Raw genomic sequence first — 17,399 nt, 5'->3', positions numbered from 1 at the left:
TGAACCGGCAATTACAACATTGTGATGGGCGTTGCTCACAGCACCGCCTGCCACAATGCAGTGGCTGCACCTTGTGCATTTGCATGCACAATGTGGCATCACCGAAATCTCCACCCCTTGCACTCTGGACACCTTTCCCTCGCTGGCCTTACAAGATCTTGAGCTTTTGTTAGCCAAGACTAAGTCCGGATCACCTTTGGACTCCTGCCCACTGAAGGTCATTAAACAGTGTAGGGAGACCCTCTTACCTCCCTTGGTGGAGATAATGAATCTTGCCATTAGAGATGGTATCTTCCCTGCAGAGTGGAAGAAGGCGGTAGTGAAACCCCTGTTGAAAAAGGCCTCTTTGGATCCGGGGGTCCTAAAAAACTTCCGGCCTATCTCCCTGCTCCCCGCTCCTGCTAAGATGCTTGAGACACATCTTAACAAACATCTTGCTGCCTTTGTCGAAAGCTCTGGATGCTTAGACTCTTCCCAGCATGGATTCAGGAAAGAATTTAGTACCGAGTCAGCCCTCACCATCGTACTTGACAAGATCCGTACATCAGTTGATGAGGGCCAGACATCTCTCCTGGTCCTGCTAGATCTAACTGCGGCTTTCGACACCCTCTCCCCCTCGGTACTTACATCACGGCTGAGGGAGGTGGGGGTGAAGAACGCAGCTCTTGATCTCCTGACCTCCTTCCTCACGGGGAGGGAACAAAGAGTCAAGCTTGGGGAGTTTCTATCTCCATCCCGTCCTGTGCTATGTGGGGTTCCTCAAGGGTCAGCCCTTAGCCCGACCCTCTTTAATATCTATGTTACCCCACTGGCCAAATTAATAAGATCTTTCGGGATGGAGGTAGTCTCGTACGCAGACGACACTCAAATCCTCGTCTCTCTTCCCCATTCAGATGAACTAATCGCCTCCAAATTCAGATCTTGCATGGAGGCGGTCGGTAAGTGGATGATTCAGAACTCTCTGAAACTGAATGGGGAGAAAACGGAGGTGATGGTGTTTGGGGGAAAAGAAAACATCTGGTCAGCCAATTGGTGGCCTGACTCCCTTGGTACTTGCCCTTCCCCCACATCCTCTGCTAAAAATCTCGGGGTGATAATAGATCCTGCCCTTGACCCAGGCAGCCAGGTGAGCAGAACTGTTTCCACCTGTTGGGGCCTGATTCACACCCTCCGTAGGGTCAGGAAATATCTTTCCCTCCAGGCAAGAAAACAAATAGCTGTTGCTCTCATCGGCTCGCATTTGGACTATTGTAATGCGCTGTATGCTGGACTTAATAAAGGACAGCTGCAGTGCCTACAGGTAGTCCAAAACGCCATAGCCAGATTTGTCCTGGACATCCCCAGACGCTCTTCAGCCACTGCAGCCAGGAAAACACTGCACTGGCTGCCGGTAGAACAGCGTATCCGGTTTAAGGTCCTGTGTATGACCTACAGAGCCATTGCTAAAAAGAGCGACACTGGAATTGGATCCATTATCTCCCACTATGTCCCCCGAAGAAACCTGCGTTCCTCTGGGAAACTGCTTCTAGCAGCCCCCCGTGTACGAAAAGCCAGGTGGGGCGGCAGAGCCTTTTCCACCCTTGCTCCTAAGTGGTGGAACGAACTTCCTTTGGATCTGAGATCCCTCCCGTCCCTACAGAATTTTCGTACTGCCTTAAAAACCCTTTTCTTCAAGCAAGCATATGCCTAAGGTCTTAATGTCTCTTTTTCTGGTCTTTCCTGACCTTTTGCTAGGCGCCTTGATACCTTCGGGTTATTGTTCTGCGCAATACAAATTATTTTTCAATTCAATTCATTCAATTCAATTCAATTCAGGCACTGCGTGGTGCCTGTTACATTGTGCATGCAATGCAGTGGTACCCCCCCATGTGTACCAATACCCTGTGGGCCCGCAACAGGCCCCCACATGCAGTAACCGCATGCCTTTCCATGGCGGCAATGCCACCATAATCAGCCTCTTTTCCGCCCGGTCGACTCATCGACCGGCGGAAAACCGGCGGACGGTGTTTCCGTCCTCTGGGTTCCTCCCCGCCATCGTAATATGGTGGGGGGGAAATGGGATGCGGGCGGAGGTAAATGTCAGACGGATCACCACCGTCATGCGGGCGGTGCCGATCCTCCCGACATACTAATAGACCCCTAAGTAAGGGATTAGAATTGTAGGTTTAGTTGAATGGGAGCTCTGGCCTACTAAACTCTCAAATAGTCTCTAAATCTACAGTGCGAATGACATATTAAAAGTGGCATGCTATGATAGCTCACACTTTTAAATATTATAATGTATTTTATGAATGCCTTACCTGTTATCTGTATTTGGGTGGAGTTTCTTGCAACAGGAGGGCAAGAATGGCACCCTGTGCGAGTCACCCAAACTGAAATGGAGTAGTTTCCTGGAGAATTAGCAAGCAATTTAATCTCTGAGCTAGATGTATTTTCATATTCTGCTGTTAGAACCAAAGGTGTATGAATCCAGTGGAAGTGATATGGCCTGCGGCCCTCCATGGAAATAGAGTTGCCACCAAGAACCCTTACTGTGGCAGTCACTGTGGTCTGTGCTCCAGTTGTAATTGGATCATCGGCGTGGATTTCAAGAACATGTTTCTTTTCAGAATCTATAATCCAAAAAAATGTCATCAATTAATAATACATACAAAAAGTTTGTCTTTTTATTTAATTTAGGGAGGCTGAAGGCAGGGCCAAACATAGCTATCTACCCAGCCTTCAAGTCTTTGGTCCAGGTCTATGGCATGCTATGCAAGGCAGAAAGTGGATTCTAAATGGAAAACACACTTTTTCACTGATCCAGCAGTTGTGAGTAATAACTGTATTATATAAATCATTGATTGCAATAAATCCTGAAAGTAAAAAAATCGAATACTCCTTTTATAAAACAAACACCCCTTGTTGTAAAAATTCAAGTGCAATTGAATGATAAAGTCCAAACAGTTGTTTACATCAACTCTATCTATATTGTTTAAAATAAAAAATGATTGATTGTGAAATTTCATAAGATTGCGGATTAAGGGCCAGATGTAGGTAGGCATTTACCGGTCGGTAACGGCCGAATTCGGCCGTTACCGACCGGTAAATGCAATTTGAGATGTAGGGCCCTGTATTTTACAGAATCGGTAAATTTACCGATCGGCAAATTTACCGATTCTGTAAAATACCGAATCGGTATTTTTTCCGATTCGGTAAAATTGATATGTAGGTGGGACTCTTCTGAGTCCCACAAGCATTACAGAATCGGTATTTTACCATCAAATACTATTTGATGGTAAAATACCGATTCTGGTGTGCATGCACATGTGTGCATGCACACCTGTGCCATATGACAGGCAGACCTGCCCTTAGGGCAGGTATGCCTGCCACATGGCCCCCGAACCTTTTTTGGGGGTGCTAGAGGGTGTCAAAGTGACACCCCCTGCACCCTTGTCAGAATCGGTATTTACCGATTCGGTAAATACCGACCGGTAATGCCCCATTCATTCCTATGGGCTTCAAAGCCCATAGGAATGAATGGGGCATTACCGGTCGGTATTTACCGAATCGGTAAATACAGATATTTACCGATTCGGTAAAAGGAACATCTGGATGTTCCTACATATCCACCCCTCAGATTTACCGATTTTTAATTACCGAATCGGTAAAATTCGGTAATTAAAAATCGGTAAATCTCATTTACCTACATCTGGCTCATAGTAATTACTTTGAGCATTAAAACAAAGATTGACAGCCTCTTCTATTGTCATCAAGTTAAATTCTTTAAAATATTTCCATACATACTCTTTATGAATGGCCAAGAGCTTTGGGCATAGATAAATTATATATCCTATTGACTTATCCTTACAGCCACACAGCCTACATCCCAATAAACCAGGGCAGGAAATACTCCAAGGTCCTTGAAATTGGTAATATAATATATACATTAATCTAAGTTTTAAAAATTTTAATTTTACCTCACCTTCCAAAATTGATGTAATATATGGTTGTCTTACCGCAGTGACATAGGAATCTAAAGCGAAATCTACATCTTTGTATTTCAGTGATGCTAGAAAGTATTCCTTACCACTGCTGGCCAAAAGAGAGTCCTTTATTTGTTTCTTTCGAATACCCTTAGCCATACCACTGAGAATAGTTAGCAGGGGTAGAATTTGTGCCTCCGTTGAGTCCTTTAACGTCAAAAGGTTCAGACTTCCCCTTGTATACATGTTACTATTTATCTTATCAAAATGACTCTCTTGATGGAGTCTGCATCGGCCCTGCTGCAGTCACAGACAATTATTATTTTACAACCATATGGAGTGCGTGTAGTGATGGAATATCAAGTTTGAGACATAGCATGCTATGAGGTGTTGCCTGCCGAAGAATAAACAAGGATTGTATTGCTTGCATGTATATGGTGTTCATGCCCAAAACAGTTTTTAAATTAAAAAAATTGTGATCCCTATAGCAGTGATGAACTTATTTTTGAGTTGAACACTTTGATTGTCTGAATAGTTGCCTTTCCTCCGCCTTTTGGTGGAGTTGATTACTACTCCAGCTTTCTGTCTCTTTGAAGGAATTTGCAAGCGCTATTTTATAATCTATGTTCACACCAAGATGCTCATAGGTTCCTACTTTCTCAATTTGTGCCAAGCCAATTTTCCATATTTTTTGTTTATTATGTTTCCCGAAACACATTACTTTTGTTTTTGTTTGAGTGACCAATCGAAAGTTCCAGCAGTAGTGATTTCGTACTGGTGAAAAATGGGCTTATTTCAAGCCCCTTGCGCCACTGGTGTATGGCTTTTTATGATGCTTTGGCAATCCAGAGTGCAGACTCTTATCTATAAGCACAAAGCCACTTTGGGTGACTTTTCGTGGCCTCATAGATATGGTGTAAGGTAAAGAAACACAAGTCACTGTGTTGCCTTAGACTGCACCAGGGGGGGCATTCCTTAGGTTTTTCCCATGCAACGCCCATGGGTTTTGACACATTCCCCAGATTTACAAGGATCCGTAAATGTGGGAATGCGTCAAACTGTAAGCCTCCACAGTGGAGGCATAACAAGGAGAAATAGCTTTATTTCTCCTCTTTTTTTCCTCTTCCTCTGCCTTTTGCATCACGCATAAAAAGAGGAAAAAGTCTCCATGGATTGTCTTTGTACAGGAAGGTGTCCCTTCCTGCACAAATACTATCCTTCCAACAATGCAGACACCCTTGCATCATGATGCAAGTGTACCTGTGTTGGCGCTAGGCACTAAATTGTGTGCTGGTGCAGATAGAATGGACAGGAATGCACAGCATTCTGCCCTTACGAATTGACATAGGGCAACGCAGCAAAAAGACATGCAGCGCTGCCCCATGCCAATTCATTGTAAATGAGGCCCCTGATTTATAAACTCACATGTCCATGGAGGTAGTGAAGGCAAATGAAAAGCTTAGGCAGGGGATACAGTTCTGACTACCTAAAAAATCGAACATAAGCAACACTGAATGACATGATGGAAAGTTGAAGTAGAATCACCCAGAGCCTTCAGGTCAGATAGCACCTAGGGTTACGTTGAGCACCGCCTTGCGACTTTGATTATTGATTATTGTTATATTAATTAAAATGCCTGGGTAGGGAGTCAATATCACTGGGCACAGCGGTGCCACCTGTCCTTGAATGATATGAATCAATGTCAGATGTGTTTAGGAACACTCCCTGACTTCACAGCACAGTTGGACACAGAATGCTAATACGAGGGATCAAGATTTATATGAGGCTGCAGGAGGGTGTAAAAGACCTCTGGTATACAGGAATATGGGTCTGAATTAAAGTTTTGGCAGATGTGTTACTTTGTCACAAACATGACAAATATGCCATCTGTTTTATTACTTTTGCACTATATACTCTGGCACATCCAATAAGGAGGGCAGGATATCTATCAGGTTTGTGATGGAGTAACCCATCTGCCAACTGTAAATCAGGCCCCTTGTCTTAAATTTAGGCTGTGCACCCTTAATATCAAAGCCCGAATATTGAGGGAGGCAAATATCAAGGACAAAATATTGAATCAAAAATATTTAAAGGTATGTATAGATTTTCCATACCCATATATATGCACTGGCAGTTTCTCCATTAGGGATCTGGGACTGCGCCCCCATGAAATTCCTAAACATTCCTTTACAAATAATAAATAGATCAATTTATTTAGAGAAAGGATCACATCTCTAAACAAATCAATGTTTTTAAGTCTGGGCTGTCTGTTCCAGGCTGATTGCCCCACCTCGCTCTGAAGCAGGAGACAGAAGCCAGGCAGTAAATCAACTTTCTGAACTGTGACACATGACACAGGGCTTACTGTTCTAAAGGCCTTCATTGCCATTATTGTGAATGGCAGTATCCGCTATAGGTCAGAGACGCTTTCAGCATCATTGTTTCGAGCATTGGAGTCTCCAGCCCTGTGTAAGGTCAGCCGTCCATCATTCACAGGCATAGATCCCGCCCTTTCACATTCATCACACATAGGAGTGTATACAAGCATGCATGTTTTGGTGCCTTGTTCTCGGTAATGGTAAGTGTTGGAATTCTAATCTTCAGATGTGTATATTGTGCTGAGACCCCTCGCCAGGCTAACCTCCGCCACTTAGACATTCCAGGACCTGGATGCATGTAGCTTATTAGAGTGGTTCAGAAAAGGGGGTGGTGATGGACAGAGTATCTGAATTAAACAGAACACTCGTACCCAGGGAACAGGGCAGACCAAACTACCAAGCCAATTCTTTTACTGGAAAGAAAATAAGCTTCCGGGGACCGGTTTCTGGCATTACAGCCGTCTTCGGCCCGGCTTGCTTGAATCCTGATGGTGCAGTGAGCAAGGGACTCATGTCTGAGCAAATGCCAGAAACCGGTCCCCGGAAGCTTGTTTCCTTTCCATTAAAAGAATTGGCTTGGCAGTTTGGTCTGCCCTGTTCCCATGATGCACTGGGCCAGGGACAGACTAATTTGCATGTAGCCAGGTTCTGAGCTGGGATGGTGCAGTGAGCTAAAAAAACAGTGATGGATCAAGCCCTGATCTGTTGACTGGGTACGAGTGTTCTGCTTAATTCAGATACTCTGTCCATCACCACCCCCTTTTCTGAACCCATTAGAGTGGAGCTGCTGTTTTTGTTCCCCTGCTAAATTGACCCAAAAGACAAGCAGGTCAGTGTTTTTGTCCCCTTGTGAAGTTGATCCAAATAACTGAGTCAAGCACAAAGCAAGAGATATGTGCTTAAAGTAGACAGTTATCCGCTGTAGGATATTAAAAATAGCCCTGTCTTCATGCCCTTAACAACATTAAGACCAAAAACATGGATTGACTTACGAACAATGAATGTTAAAAACATTATTGCAATGCATGTCAGCGATTTAGTTCCTCTCTTATTTCACATTTTATTTAATCATGCCTTCCTCAAGAGTTAGCTATGTAATCATGTTGTTTTTCTGTATTTTCTTACACAGCGTACTTTGAGCCGTGCCAGGTGTTTATGAGAGGCTTTGATTGAGAGCTGTGATGCTAACGTTGAAGCCAAAGCAAAGTGCATGTCAGTGTGTTGGCTTCTCTGACAATCATAAAGAACGAGGGTCATGTATTCCAGTTGTAATTGCAATTCTGTGGAAATGTGTGTGAAGGGGATGCACAGAAGCCACAATATTCACAGGGCAAAAGCACAAGGAAATAAATTGTTTAAATGTAAGTGAGTGCAGTATATGTTTGGAAGTGGTGAAGTGAGGAAGATGTGAGAACGACTTTTCAGGGAAACATGAAAAGGGGGTGTAATTGAGGAAAGAGAGGTGGTTAAAGATGTGCAGATGGACGAGATGTGCAGAGAAAAAGGGCATACATATCTAACATAAAGACCACATGAATGAAGAACAAAACTCCTTCCACATGCCTCAATACTATTGAGATTTCACAAGTGAAAAGTGTTCAAAGTTAAATATTTATTACAAATTCTTGTTGCTACTCATTTAACCTAAAGAGCTAACAACCATTGACAAAGCTAATCATACTGATGGGATTTATGTGTAGGTCAGTAGTTGTGTTAAATATCTAGATGCAATTACATCTCTGAGCGAAACCAAAATACCTGTCTGTAGCGCACTATGGGAATTACAGAAATTGTTTTTACCTGTTCCCTTTTAGAGAATTCACACATTTTTCATCCCACTTAAAGACCTGTCTTCACATATTTCTATATCACTGATTGCAGTCAGCAGCTGTGGGTACCTCCCGAAGCCTGGTTAGAGCCTTTTCGTACAAAGTTGATGCCGCATGCAGTAGAAGACACTGGGCAATCACACACTTTAAAAGCCTAAAGTTATCGCATTGTACAATTTGCATATTACCGTAACTGTTGAATATAGTAATGTATTAAGATATAGAGGAATTTTTGATGTGTTACTATTTCAAAACTATACATTCCCACTGCTTTATAAGGCTTGCTTTATCACTAAATTAATTTGCTTAAAATGCACAATTTGCTAATCTTTTTTCAATGTTTTCACTGGAGGAGGACCTAGCCTGGACTCCACATTTTTCCATTAAGGTTGCTCGTGTCTCTCACTACATAAAAGTCATACCAAACTTTCACTCCCCACAACTTTCAAATATCACCAATTGCAGCTGTTTATTTGCCTTGAAGATTTATATCTTCAATGTATGTAAATGTGGAGCGAGGAATTGCAAATTTATATTTTCTCTATATGCACTTACCTTATGGTATTTTGGTTTTTGATATTCTATCCACGATATTCTTGTAGCACAATATTCATGGCATAAATATTTAGTAGTACAATCAAATTTAGCATTGTGAATGGCTAATGATATTAGGGCCAATTAAATGAAAATCATGATTTGGAATGTAAGTGGACTGACATACAAAGAAGATTAGGAATGGTATGACATTCCTCAAGTGACATAGGGAGACTGTTGCCAGCCTACATGATATACATCTGTCTCTTTGAGATAATCAAACCTTCACAGCAAAGTATGGTTCTAACTAGTAATCTGCACCATATCATATGCGCTCGAGTGGAGTTCCTGTTTCAATCCACAACATTCTAGACATTCGTGGTGATGCAGAGGGCAGATTTTTAATACTTATGGGAAAGTCCTTGGACACCCAAACATATATGGGAAGCATGTAAAGTCCTATGCTGTGATGGACAAGGTTCACAAGATGAACCAGACTTGTCACCAGTGGCAGCAGACACCCATCAGGGTTTTTTGGACAGGGGGTGGGTTGTGATTGGTCTGAGCAATGCGGTTCGCTGCTCAGCCATGGAATGGGAGCATGAGCATGTTCTCAAACCAGGCTGTAATGCAGCCTGGGTGAAGAACATGCAAAGTATGCATGGCTGTTTGGCTGGCCTGAGAGGGCCGGCCAATCAGTCACTGCGCACTTGCAGTGTGCCCACTACACCGCCTACCTGCTCTGAGAGCAGAGCAGCCCCACCCCACAAAGACGTCTGCAGCAGGAACAAATAAAATAATAATAACAACCAGGTATTATAATTTTATTTTTCCTTTATTTCCATTGCTGAAAGCAGTAGGGCGATGCTCCTCTGCCTTAGCGGAGGAGCCGCCACTGCTTGTCACGTCAGGCCACTTTAATGCTGTCCAGAATTGGAGTATAAAAAGCACTCTCCAAGAGAGTCACAACACCCAACACAGTAGTGTATAATGGTTTACAAAACAAAATACATGATATCATTCTAGTAAGTTTTAATTCTTCACGTGTCAATGTATTCCAAAGTCCCAATCGTCCAATTCAGTTGCTGAAAAACAATGTTTGCTCTTTCACCCAAATTACATGGATAAATCCAGATATGAATCCCTTTCCACATATTTTTCAAGGCAGGTAAGTAGAAACGCAATTGATGTGATGTAGATTTTTCCAAAGGGTCGTCACACTAGAACCATCAATAAGGATTCTAGAGTTTCAATGTGTATCCACTGTTGTAAACCCGGGGCAATCCACATTCTACGGTAAGACAACATTGTTCCGTATGTCATCTCATGATCAGTATCTATATGTGGTGCCCCTCAGGAAACCAACACTCAAAGTCAAAGAACAGCGGTATCCATAAGCAGCACTTGGCATGTGTAATCAACTTGGCACCAATTTAGGCTTTAGAAAATGAGTCCATGATAAACTCCCATGCCGCCTGATCCAGAGAACGCTTAGAACGCATGAGAGGCAGCCAGATTTTACTCTCCCCAGGGACTGTGTATACACATTTGAAACTCTAGGATTCTTAGTAATGGTTCTAGTGTGACGATCCTTTGGAAAAGTCAACATCACATCGAATGCATTTCTACTTACTTGCCTTGAAAAAGTCAAGATTGACTAAACACGTGTTGGCAGAGTTCTTTTTGGAGGCTGTGTTTCTTTTCCACAATAAACCAATTTAAAATGAAAAGAGGACTGTGCTCTTTGTGGAAACAGATTGATATCTGGATGTATCCATGTCATTTGGGTGAAAGAGCAAAAATTGTTTTTTGGCACCTGAATTGGATGATTTGGGACTTTGGAATATGTTGACCCGTGCAGAATTAAATCTTACAAGAATGATACATTGTATTTTGTTTTGTGAACCATTACCCACTACTGTGTTGGGTGTTGTTACTCTCTTGGAGAGTGCTTTTTTAGTTCATTCACTCTTTATGATTGGACACATTAACTTTCTTAATGTGTAGGTGCAACCTTGGGTAGTACGGTGCTGAAAATGTAGTACCACCTCTGTTTTCTTGTTAACATTGGGCATATTTGTGTTATGAACATTGGAGTCAGAGGAGTCGCGCTTGACTGGTTCCGCTCCTACCTGACGGATAAATGGCAGGCAGTAGCTATCCCTCCATATCAATCAGAGTTCGTTAAAGTTCTGCATGGGGTTCCACAGGGGTCTGATATCAGCCCCATACTTTTCAACATTTATATGCAATCCCTGATGAGGATCATCAAAAGCCATGGCATCAGCGTGACAAATTACGCAGACGACACTCAGCTAATGATCTCTCTTGATGGAGCTCATGCAAACTCACTGGAGACCTTCCACACTTGCATGATAGAAAGGTCACTCTGGTTAAACCAGAATTCACTACAATTTAACAGTGACAAAACTGAAATACTGCACTGCCTGGTAGGAAGAATCCCCAAAAGTCTACCTACAGACTTTTGGCCTCAGTTGTTAGGAGACTCGCCTACCCCAGTGAAATCAGTAAGGAATCTTGGAGTCACTATCAACAACAGCTTGAGCTTAGAGACCAACGTTAACAAGCAGGTCAGCAGCTGCCTTGCCTTACTGCGAGGACTGCGAAAGCTGCTACCTCTCCTGCCCCCACAGACCAGAGCTAACATAGTCAGGAGCACCATCCTCAGCCGCCTGGATTACTGCAACGCCCTTCTGTTGGAATCTCCTGCCTATCTCATTTCCAGACTTCAAAGTATCCAGGCGGCTGCAGCCAAACTGGCACTCTCTCGAGAACGAAGATCTTCTACCACTCTTGCCTTGGCCGACCTCCACTGGCTGCCTATACACCAGAGGATCTGTTTTAAATCCCTATGTATTGTCTTCAGGGCAGTTCATGGGCTAGGCCCCCGACCACTCCAAAATAAATTTAACTGGTATGAGCCTACCCGCTCTCTTCGATCCTCATCGTTAAACCTTATCAGCATTCCTAGGATCAAGAAAACCACCTGTGGGGGGAAGAGCTTTCAGTATAGCTGCAGATCATTTATGGAACAGCCTCCCTACTGACATCAGAAAAACAAACGAACTGATGGCCTTTCGGAAAAAGGTTAAAACATGGCTCTTCCCAAAAATCTAATTGATTTGCACCTTGACCACTGTCCTCTTCTGTTCTACAGGATTCTCAGCTATATGAGTACCCAGCGCCAGGATGCCCGTAGGGTTGCAGAGCGCTCTACAAATGCCATAGATAAATAAATAAATAAATTATGATTCCCACATATTAAGAATATTTCTAGTTATTGTAGTATTACGAGGTGTGATAAATCCCCCTTGTGGGTCACTATTACCCCAATTTTGTATGTACAGAATTGAGGTATAGACAGGTCTCGTACTTCTAATAGGACTTATAATTCTTTATTTTTTGCATCATGCCACTATGCCACACACCAACTACTAACTCCTTTCTAGAATTGTTTTACAAGTGTTGCCAAAGCTGATACACTTCCTAAGCTACTGTCAGATCTTTGCCTCAGCCCTGGATTCAACTACACTTGAGTTCCCTTCATGGTACATTCTGATGATTTCCACTGTGGCTCTGATGCACTTAGTCTTTAGGACCAAGGTGTGCAGGACCATTGGGGAATTTTGAGGGATCGATGTAGAAGAAGATCATTATATAGGAGAATTTCAAGATCTACATGCATAGTATTTGATTTAAAAAAACAGCCAACATGTTAAGCAGGTAGGTGGCTCAGCCACATCAGCTAGAGAGCAAGATAGCAAAACTGAAAAACACAATCAAGACACTTGAAGAAAGATGACATTGTCTAAATTAAACTTTGAGATGTATTTTTGAGAACTTGTGGATAAGGAATCTAAACTGCTTGATCAGGCCAGGGCAATCGGATTGGGGGAGGTCCAGTCGCAAGTAAAGACAATGGCCTTGCTCTTCCAACATTCCAGTGCTCAGACTGGCATCAAAAGGGGGATGAGTTATAAAAGCAACTGCTGAGTACTATACTCATTTCTGCACATCTACATCCAAAGTTTTGATGACATAGCTCATCCAATATTAAGATGGTTTTACCCTAGCACTGATAGCTGACACCAGTAACAAGTCACTAGGAGAGCCCATCTTATTGGAGGAAGTCACACTGCAGTAGAAAGTCCGGCATGGGCAATGTCTCTGAAGTTTGATGGATTCATAACATAATTCTCTAAAGAGTTAAAAGGTCTGATCATATCCGATTGGGTAGCTATTTTGAAGGGTTCATCACTGATGGTGTTTTGGAACCAACAACCAGGAAGCAATACCCAGGATCGTTTTAAAACCAGGAAAAAACAATAAGGTGTGTCTTTCTACTGGACCCTTTTTCTCATAACATTGAAAACAAAATTATAGCTTGAGCTATCATGAACAACTTAACCCCTTAATGGTGGGAATGGTGAGATAGGAGCAATCATGTTATATTAGAGCAAGCACGGGCAATCTTTGTTCCCTCATTCGAGTGATACACTAACTTCATCCTGAAATAACAGGGTGTGGCAGGACTTCTCAGTTCAGGAGAGGCCTTTGAGTCTCTTTAATTGGAGCTCTTCCTGGAAGTGTTTAGGTGTATAGTTTATAGACGGTGGCTATTTATTGCAGGTTAAATGGCTTAATCCAATGGTCGACGGGGCAGGGGTGGGGCGGTCTGTTCCTCACAGACGGTTTAGTCTTTTATGAGCTGAAGATATAGATTATTACATCAGAAGCGTCTCCATTGCATGTATTGTAATTGGTGGAAATCAAAAAGAGCTGAGAATGCCACAAGTGCAGTGGACCTATCCACCTTGCCTGTACTAGCCAGCGGGGTAAAGGACTTTTGCATGTTTCTACTCAATACATTGTGCAAACAATTAATTATTAAATCAATTAGCAGTAAAGCAGACTCTTGATTATTTATGTCTGGAGTACTCATCTTTAGATAAGATAACGTGGGACCACACTAGTCAAATTAAATGTGTGTCTCAACGAAAAAGTATATGCAATAGCCAGAATTTGTAAACAAAGGGTAGAATAGGTCTACTAGTTTCCTTGACAAATTTCAATGTGCAGACAACTGCAGAGGGGTCAGATGTGTACGATATGTGCTTAGGGTTACACTACACACACGTGTCACACATAGGCAAATCAGGCAATATACAGCTCGACCCCTCACATGAACCTGAATTCACTAGATATTAGGATTTGGAGCAAAACCAGATCACACCAATTTAGTACATCCAGCTTTGCACCAAAACCTATGTTGTTCCTCTGTTCCGCTACTGACATACCCCTTTGCACAAATTGGCAATGGTTGGCGCAAAGCAGCCTTGGCACTACGCAATCACTAACTTTCTGTGCAAAACAGCTTTTGCACGCAAAAGTTTATCAAGGCTGTTTTTGTCACGAGCGCCAGCACAAAATATTCGTAAATTTGGATCATATTGTTCAACAAACCATATAACTCACGTAGAAACCATTTGCAAACTTTCAGTTGAGATTTTCTCTAGGTAAGACGTCATTGCACAAAGGTCCGTGCTGCAGATCTGGCCAGTCTTTTAAGTAACACACACACTAATACCCACATATAGCCCCAGGTAAATTGTAGGAAACTGTTGACCTTTAATTTCTCAGGTAAATTTACATTTGGCAATTTTTGTATTTATGAAACATAAATAGCGGACAGAAGCTTCCGTGCCTTGGTTAAGAAGGTCTAGAATGTTAGTGTTTCTTCTAAGGGGCTAATAAATGAGGAGTTTAAATTAATGTTTACAAATCCCGATTTCCGGCGGAACCAATAGATAGGTATATGTCATATCGCTGAAAGATTCCTGAAACATTAGACAGTTGATTATATTTTCTCAGCTGAAAGTGCGTCCCTTAATTTATTGCCAACGTATTTCGCAGCAACCTGCTTCAGTGCAGAACAGCGCCTCGTAAGGGGCAGTAAACGCTATAAATACAATTCATCTAAAAAACACGAAGGCAACGCAACCACCGTACGCTCGCGTCTGAATACGTGTTTCATGGCGCAAGTCGTTGATTTCTTACGGTATATCTTACGTGAAGACCTGCTTTGAAAATAATACAAAGGACAGAGTATCCTCGCCTTGCAAGCTTAACAAACAAGCATATGACGTCACTCCCTCCTTCAGGCATCCATAAAAAAACAGAAAAGCATTGGCAGCGGAAAGCCTGGCATTACCTGGCCCTCTTCCTTCATTTTGGTGCCTAAGAGACCAGATTACTCACCCGCATATGGGAAGCAGACAAAGACTACCACGGCAAAGCAGAGCAGCGTTGATCGAAATTCATTTGCCATGTTATCCGTATAGAAAGCCGAACACCGGCATCCATTGCCAGCCTTCGCTATAATACAATGCAAGAGAAGCAGTGGGGTTTTCTCTTTGAAAGATAGGGTCTACTGCCATCTGGCGCCTCCTTTCCCTAACCGCAGCACACAAAGCATGTGGTTTCCGGTCATGATGAGCAAGCTTTTTTTTGTTTGCTTTTTACATTGTACTTCAAAGGACTGTTCAGGCTATATTTAAGAGAAAAATGGCAAAACTATCTTCCATAACATAGTGATGACTCGATTACTTACGGGTAATCTTCATTACTCCAAATCATTGTCTTCCCAGTCACCAAGGAGCACCCCATGTTCCAGGCACAGCATTCACCCATAAAAAAAAGTCCCCACCCAATATAGTGGCCTGACAGGAAGTACCTGTCACCTGAACTATAAGGGTGGGGCATAGAAAGGAAACATCCTGAAATACATAAGCAGAGAAACAGGTCTCGCCTTTGGGACCTTATAAGTGCTTAGCCATGCAATAGTTGATTTTGTTACACCAAGGATATTGTGCTGCATAACTAAACACTTATAAGGCCCCCAAAGGTGAGACCTATTGGTTATGACAAATGCTTGTTTTTGTTTTAAAAGGACAAGCAGTGCTATCTGGCTCCGGCTGCCACTTAGTCCACCGCATCCCACATAGATGCTGCAGCCATCTTTGAATGGTTTTAAAGCCAATTCAAAAGCAGTCGCCAGTGTATGTGAATTTCGGTCTCAACTGTGAAACTGCTCTCCTGCTTCCTCATTCTATTAAATACAAATTATGTAAAAAAAAAACATCCCTTTTTGAGCTGCATGGCTCATCCTACCCATATTTCACGCGCAGATTTGAAATACTGATGGTTTGGGCTTCCCGGAATTCAACTGGTTGGGTCCTGACTAAGGGGAGCGTAGCTATGATACTTTCCAAGCGCTTGCGCACAATGTGCTGCCTAGTGCCAATGTAGGCCCCCTTGCACCATGGTGCAAGGGTGCCGGTGTTGTTGCATGTAGAATTGTTTTTGTGCAGGATGGGACATCCTCCTGCACAAAAACAATTATTAGGGGCATATTTCCATAGAAAGAGGAAGTAAAGAGGAGAAATAAAGAAATTTCCTACTCATTACGCCTCACCTTTATAGGTCAGGTGAAACAACCCTCCGACCTTGATCCTAAATGCGGCTGGTACACCCTGAGTGAGATACCAAACCAGCCTCCAACGACTCCCACACCGCAAACTGCGCTAATGAAAAACCAACGTGCACACACACACTTGTCCCTGCACGACCTAGACCTGCAAGGGATGCCCTTAACACATTGGTCAAAAACTATCCATACGTCCAAACGTTGCACACACATACGACTCATTGCCCTGAGCTGCGGCATATCGCTCACAGACCAGGCACCGGTCTGAGGAGTGTCGGGGCAACAAGACCAACAAACGCAATGGCAGGCATTCCCTGGCACATGCACAACCCCTGTCACGTGGAACTGTAAAGTGCACGAATGCTGCATCTGTTGGGATCACTGCCAATAGCAGTGTTGTGCATCAGTTACCGTCTGAGTTTCAGTCTTGCCTACGTCACCTGCGCCCAGCCCTGGTTCCACTGTCGATCATGCACATTCGAGTGGCCCATGGAGGTCTGCCTATCCAACGCAACAGTAGCTGAATTGGATTATGACCTGACAGTGCCCCCCCTGTTGGCCCACGAACAGGAGTGTCACCGGGATACCAGTGCATGGGATGCACTGATCTTTAGCGTATGTTCTGGCAGTTGTGCATGGGATATTGCAAAACTCCTCGTGTGCAGTGAACACATTGAGACGCTACCTTATTGGGCTATCCTCAGCACAGGTCCCAACACCTTATGGCATCGTGGGGATTGCTCACATCTCCCATCACAACAGTGGACATGTCTGCCTTCGTCTGGACTCTGAATGCATGTGCGTGGAACTACGCATGTCTACACACACCTGTGCAAGGTGAGGTACTTCCATGGTCTGAGCAGCACAGAATCGTTTGGCAACGTTCCCAAAGCGGATATAATGCTGGTGGGGGGAGTACACACATGGCAATGTAGTACGACATGTGACCTTGTCGGACCCTTCCACCTGATTACTGTCGGCAGAGCAGACTGTTGGTGAAGTCCGGTGGCACAGCACTATGCAGACCCATGGGCTGTGATTCATGGCCCCTCACACGGGCAATGTGCAGACACCAAACATCACATGATTCATCCAGCAAGGCAAGGTGGGCTGAGACCGTTGCCATCCGTAATGATTTGTGTACATTTTTGCACCTCCATGTCTTGCACCTTGACATGTTCCTGTG

General features: G+C 43.3%; 1 protein-coding gene across 1 annotated transcript in view; it reads right to left on the bottom strand.

Moving 5' to 3' along the window:
- TMEM130 (transmembrane protein 130) overlaps nt 1-15,093 on the bottom strand; it is a 236,468-nt gene extending 221,375 nt beyond the window's left edge. The window contains exons 1-2 of the mRNA XM_086942397.1: nt 14,986-15,093; nt 2,301-2,612 (exon numbers count right to left, since the gene is read on the bottom strand). Coding sequence (XP_086798523.1) covers nt 2,301-2,612; nt 14,986-15,055 — 382 coding nt within the window. The 5' untranslated portion in view covers nt 15,056-15,093. The remainder of the gene's footprint in view (nt 1-2,300; nt 2,613-14,985) is intronic.
- Between the last annotated feature and the right edge of the window lie 2,306 nt (nt 15,094-17,399).

This window comes from Lissotriton vulgaris, chromosome 10 (assembly GCF_964263255.1).
Source record: "Lissotriton vulgaris chromosome 10, aLisVul1.2, whole genome shotgun sequence".
NCBI lineage: Eukaryota > Metazoa > Chordata > Amphibia > Caudata > Salamandridae > Lissotriton > Lissotriton vulgaris.
Note: the sequence above shows the minus strand (reverse complement) of the source record. Positions and strands in the feature narration are given on the sequence as shown.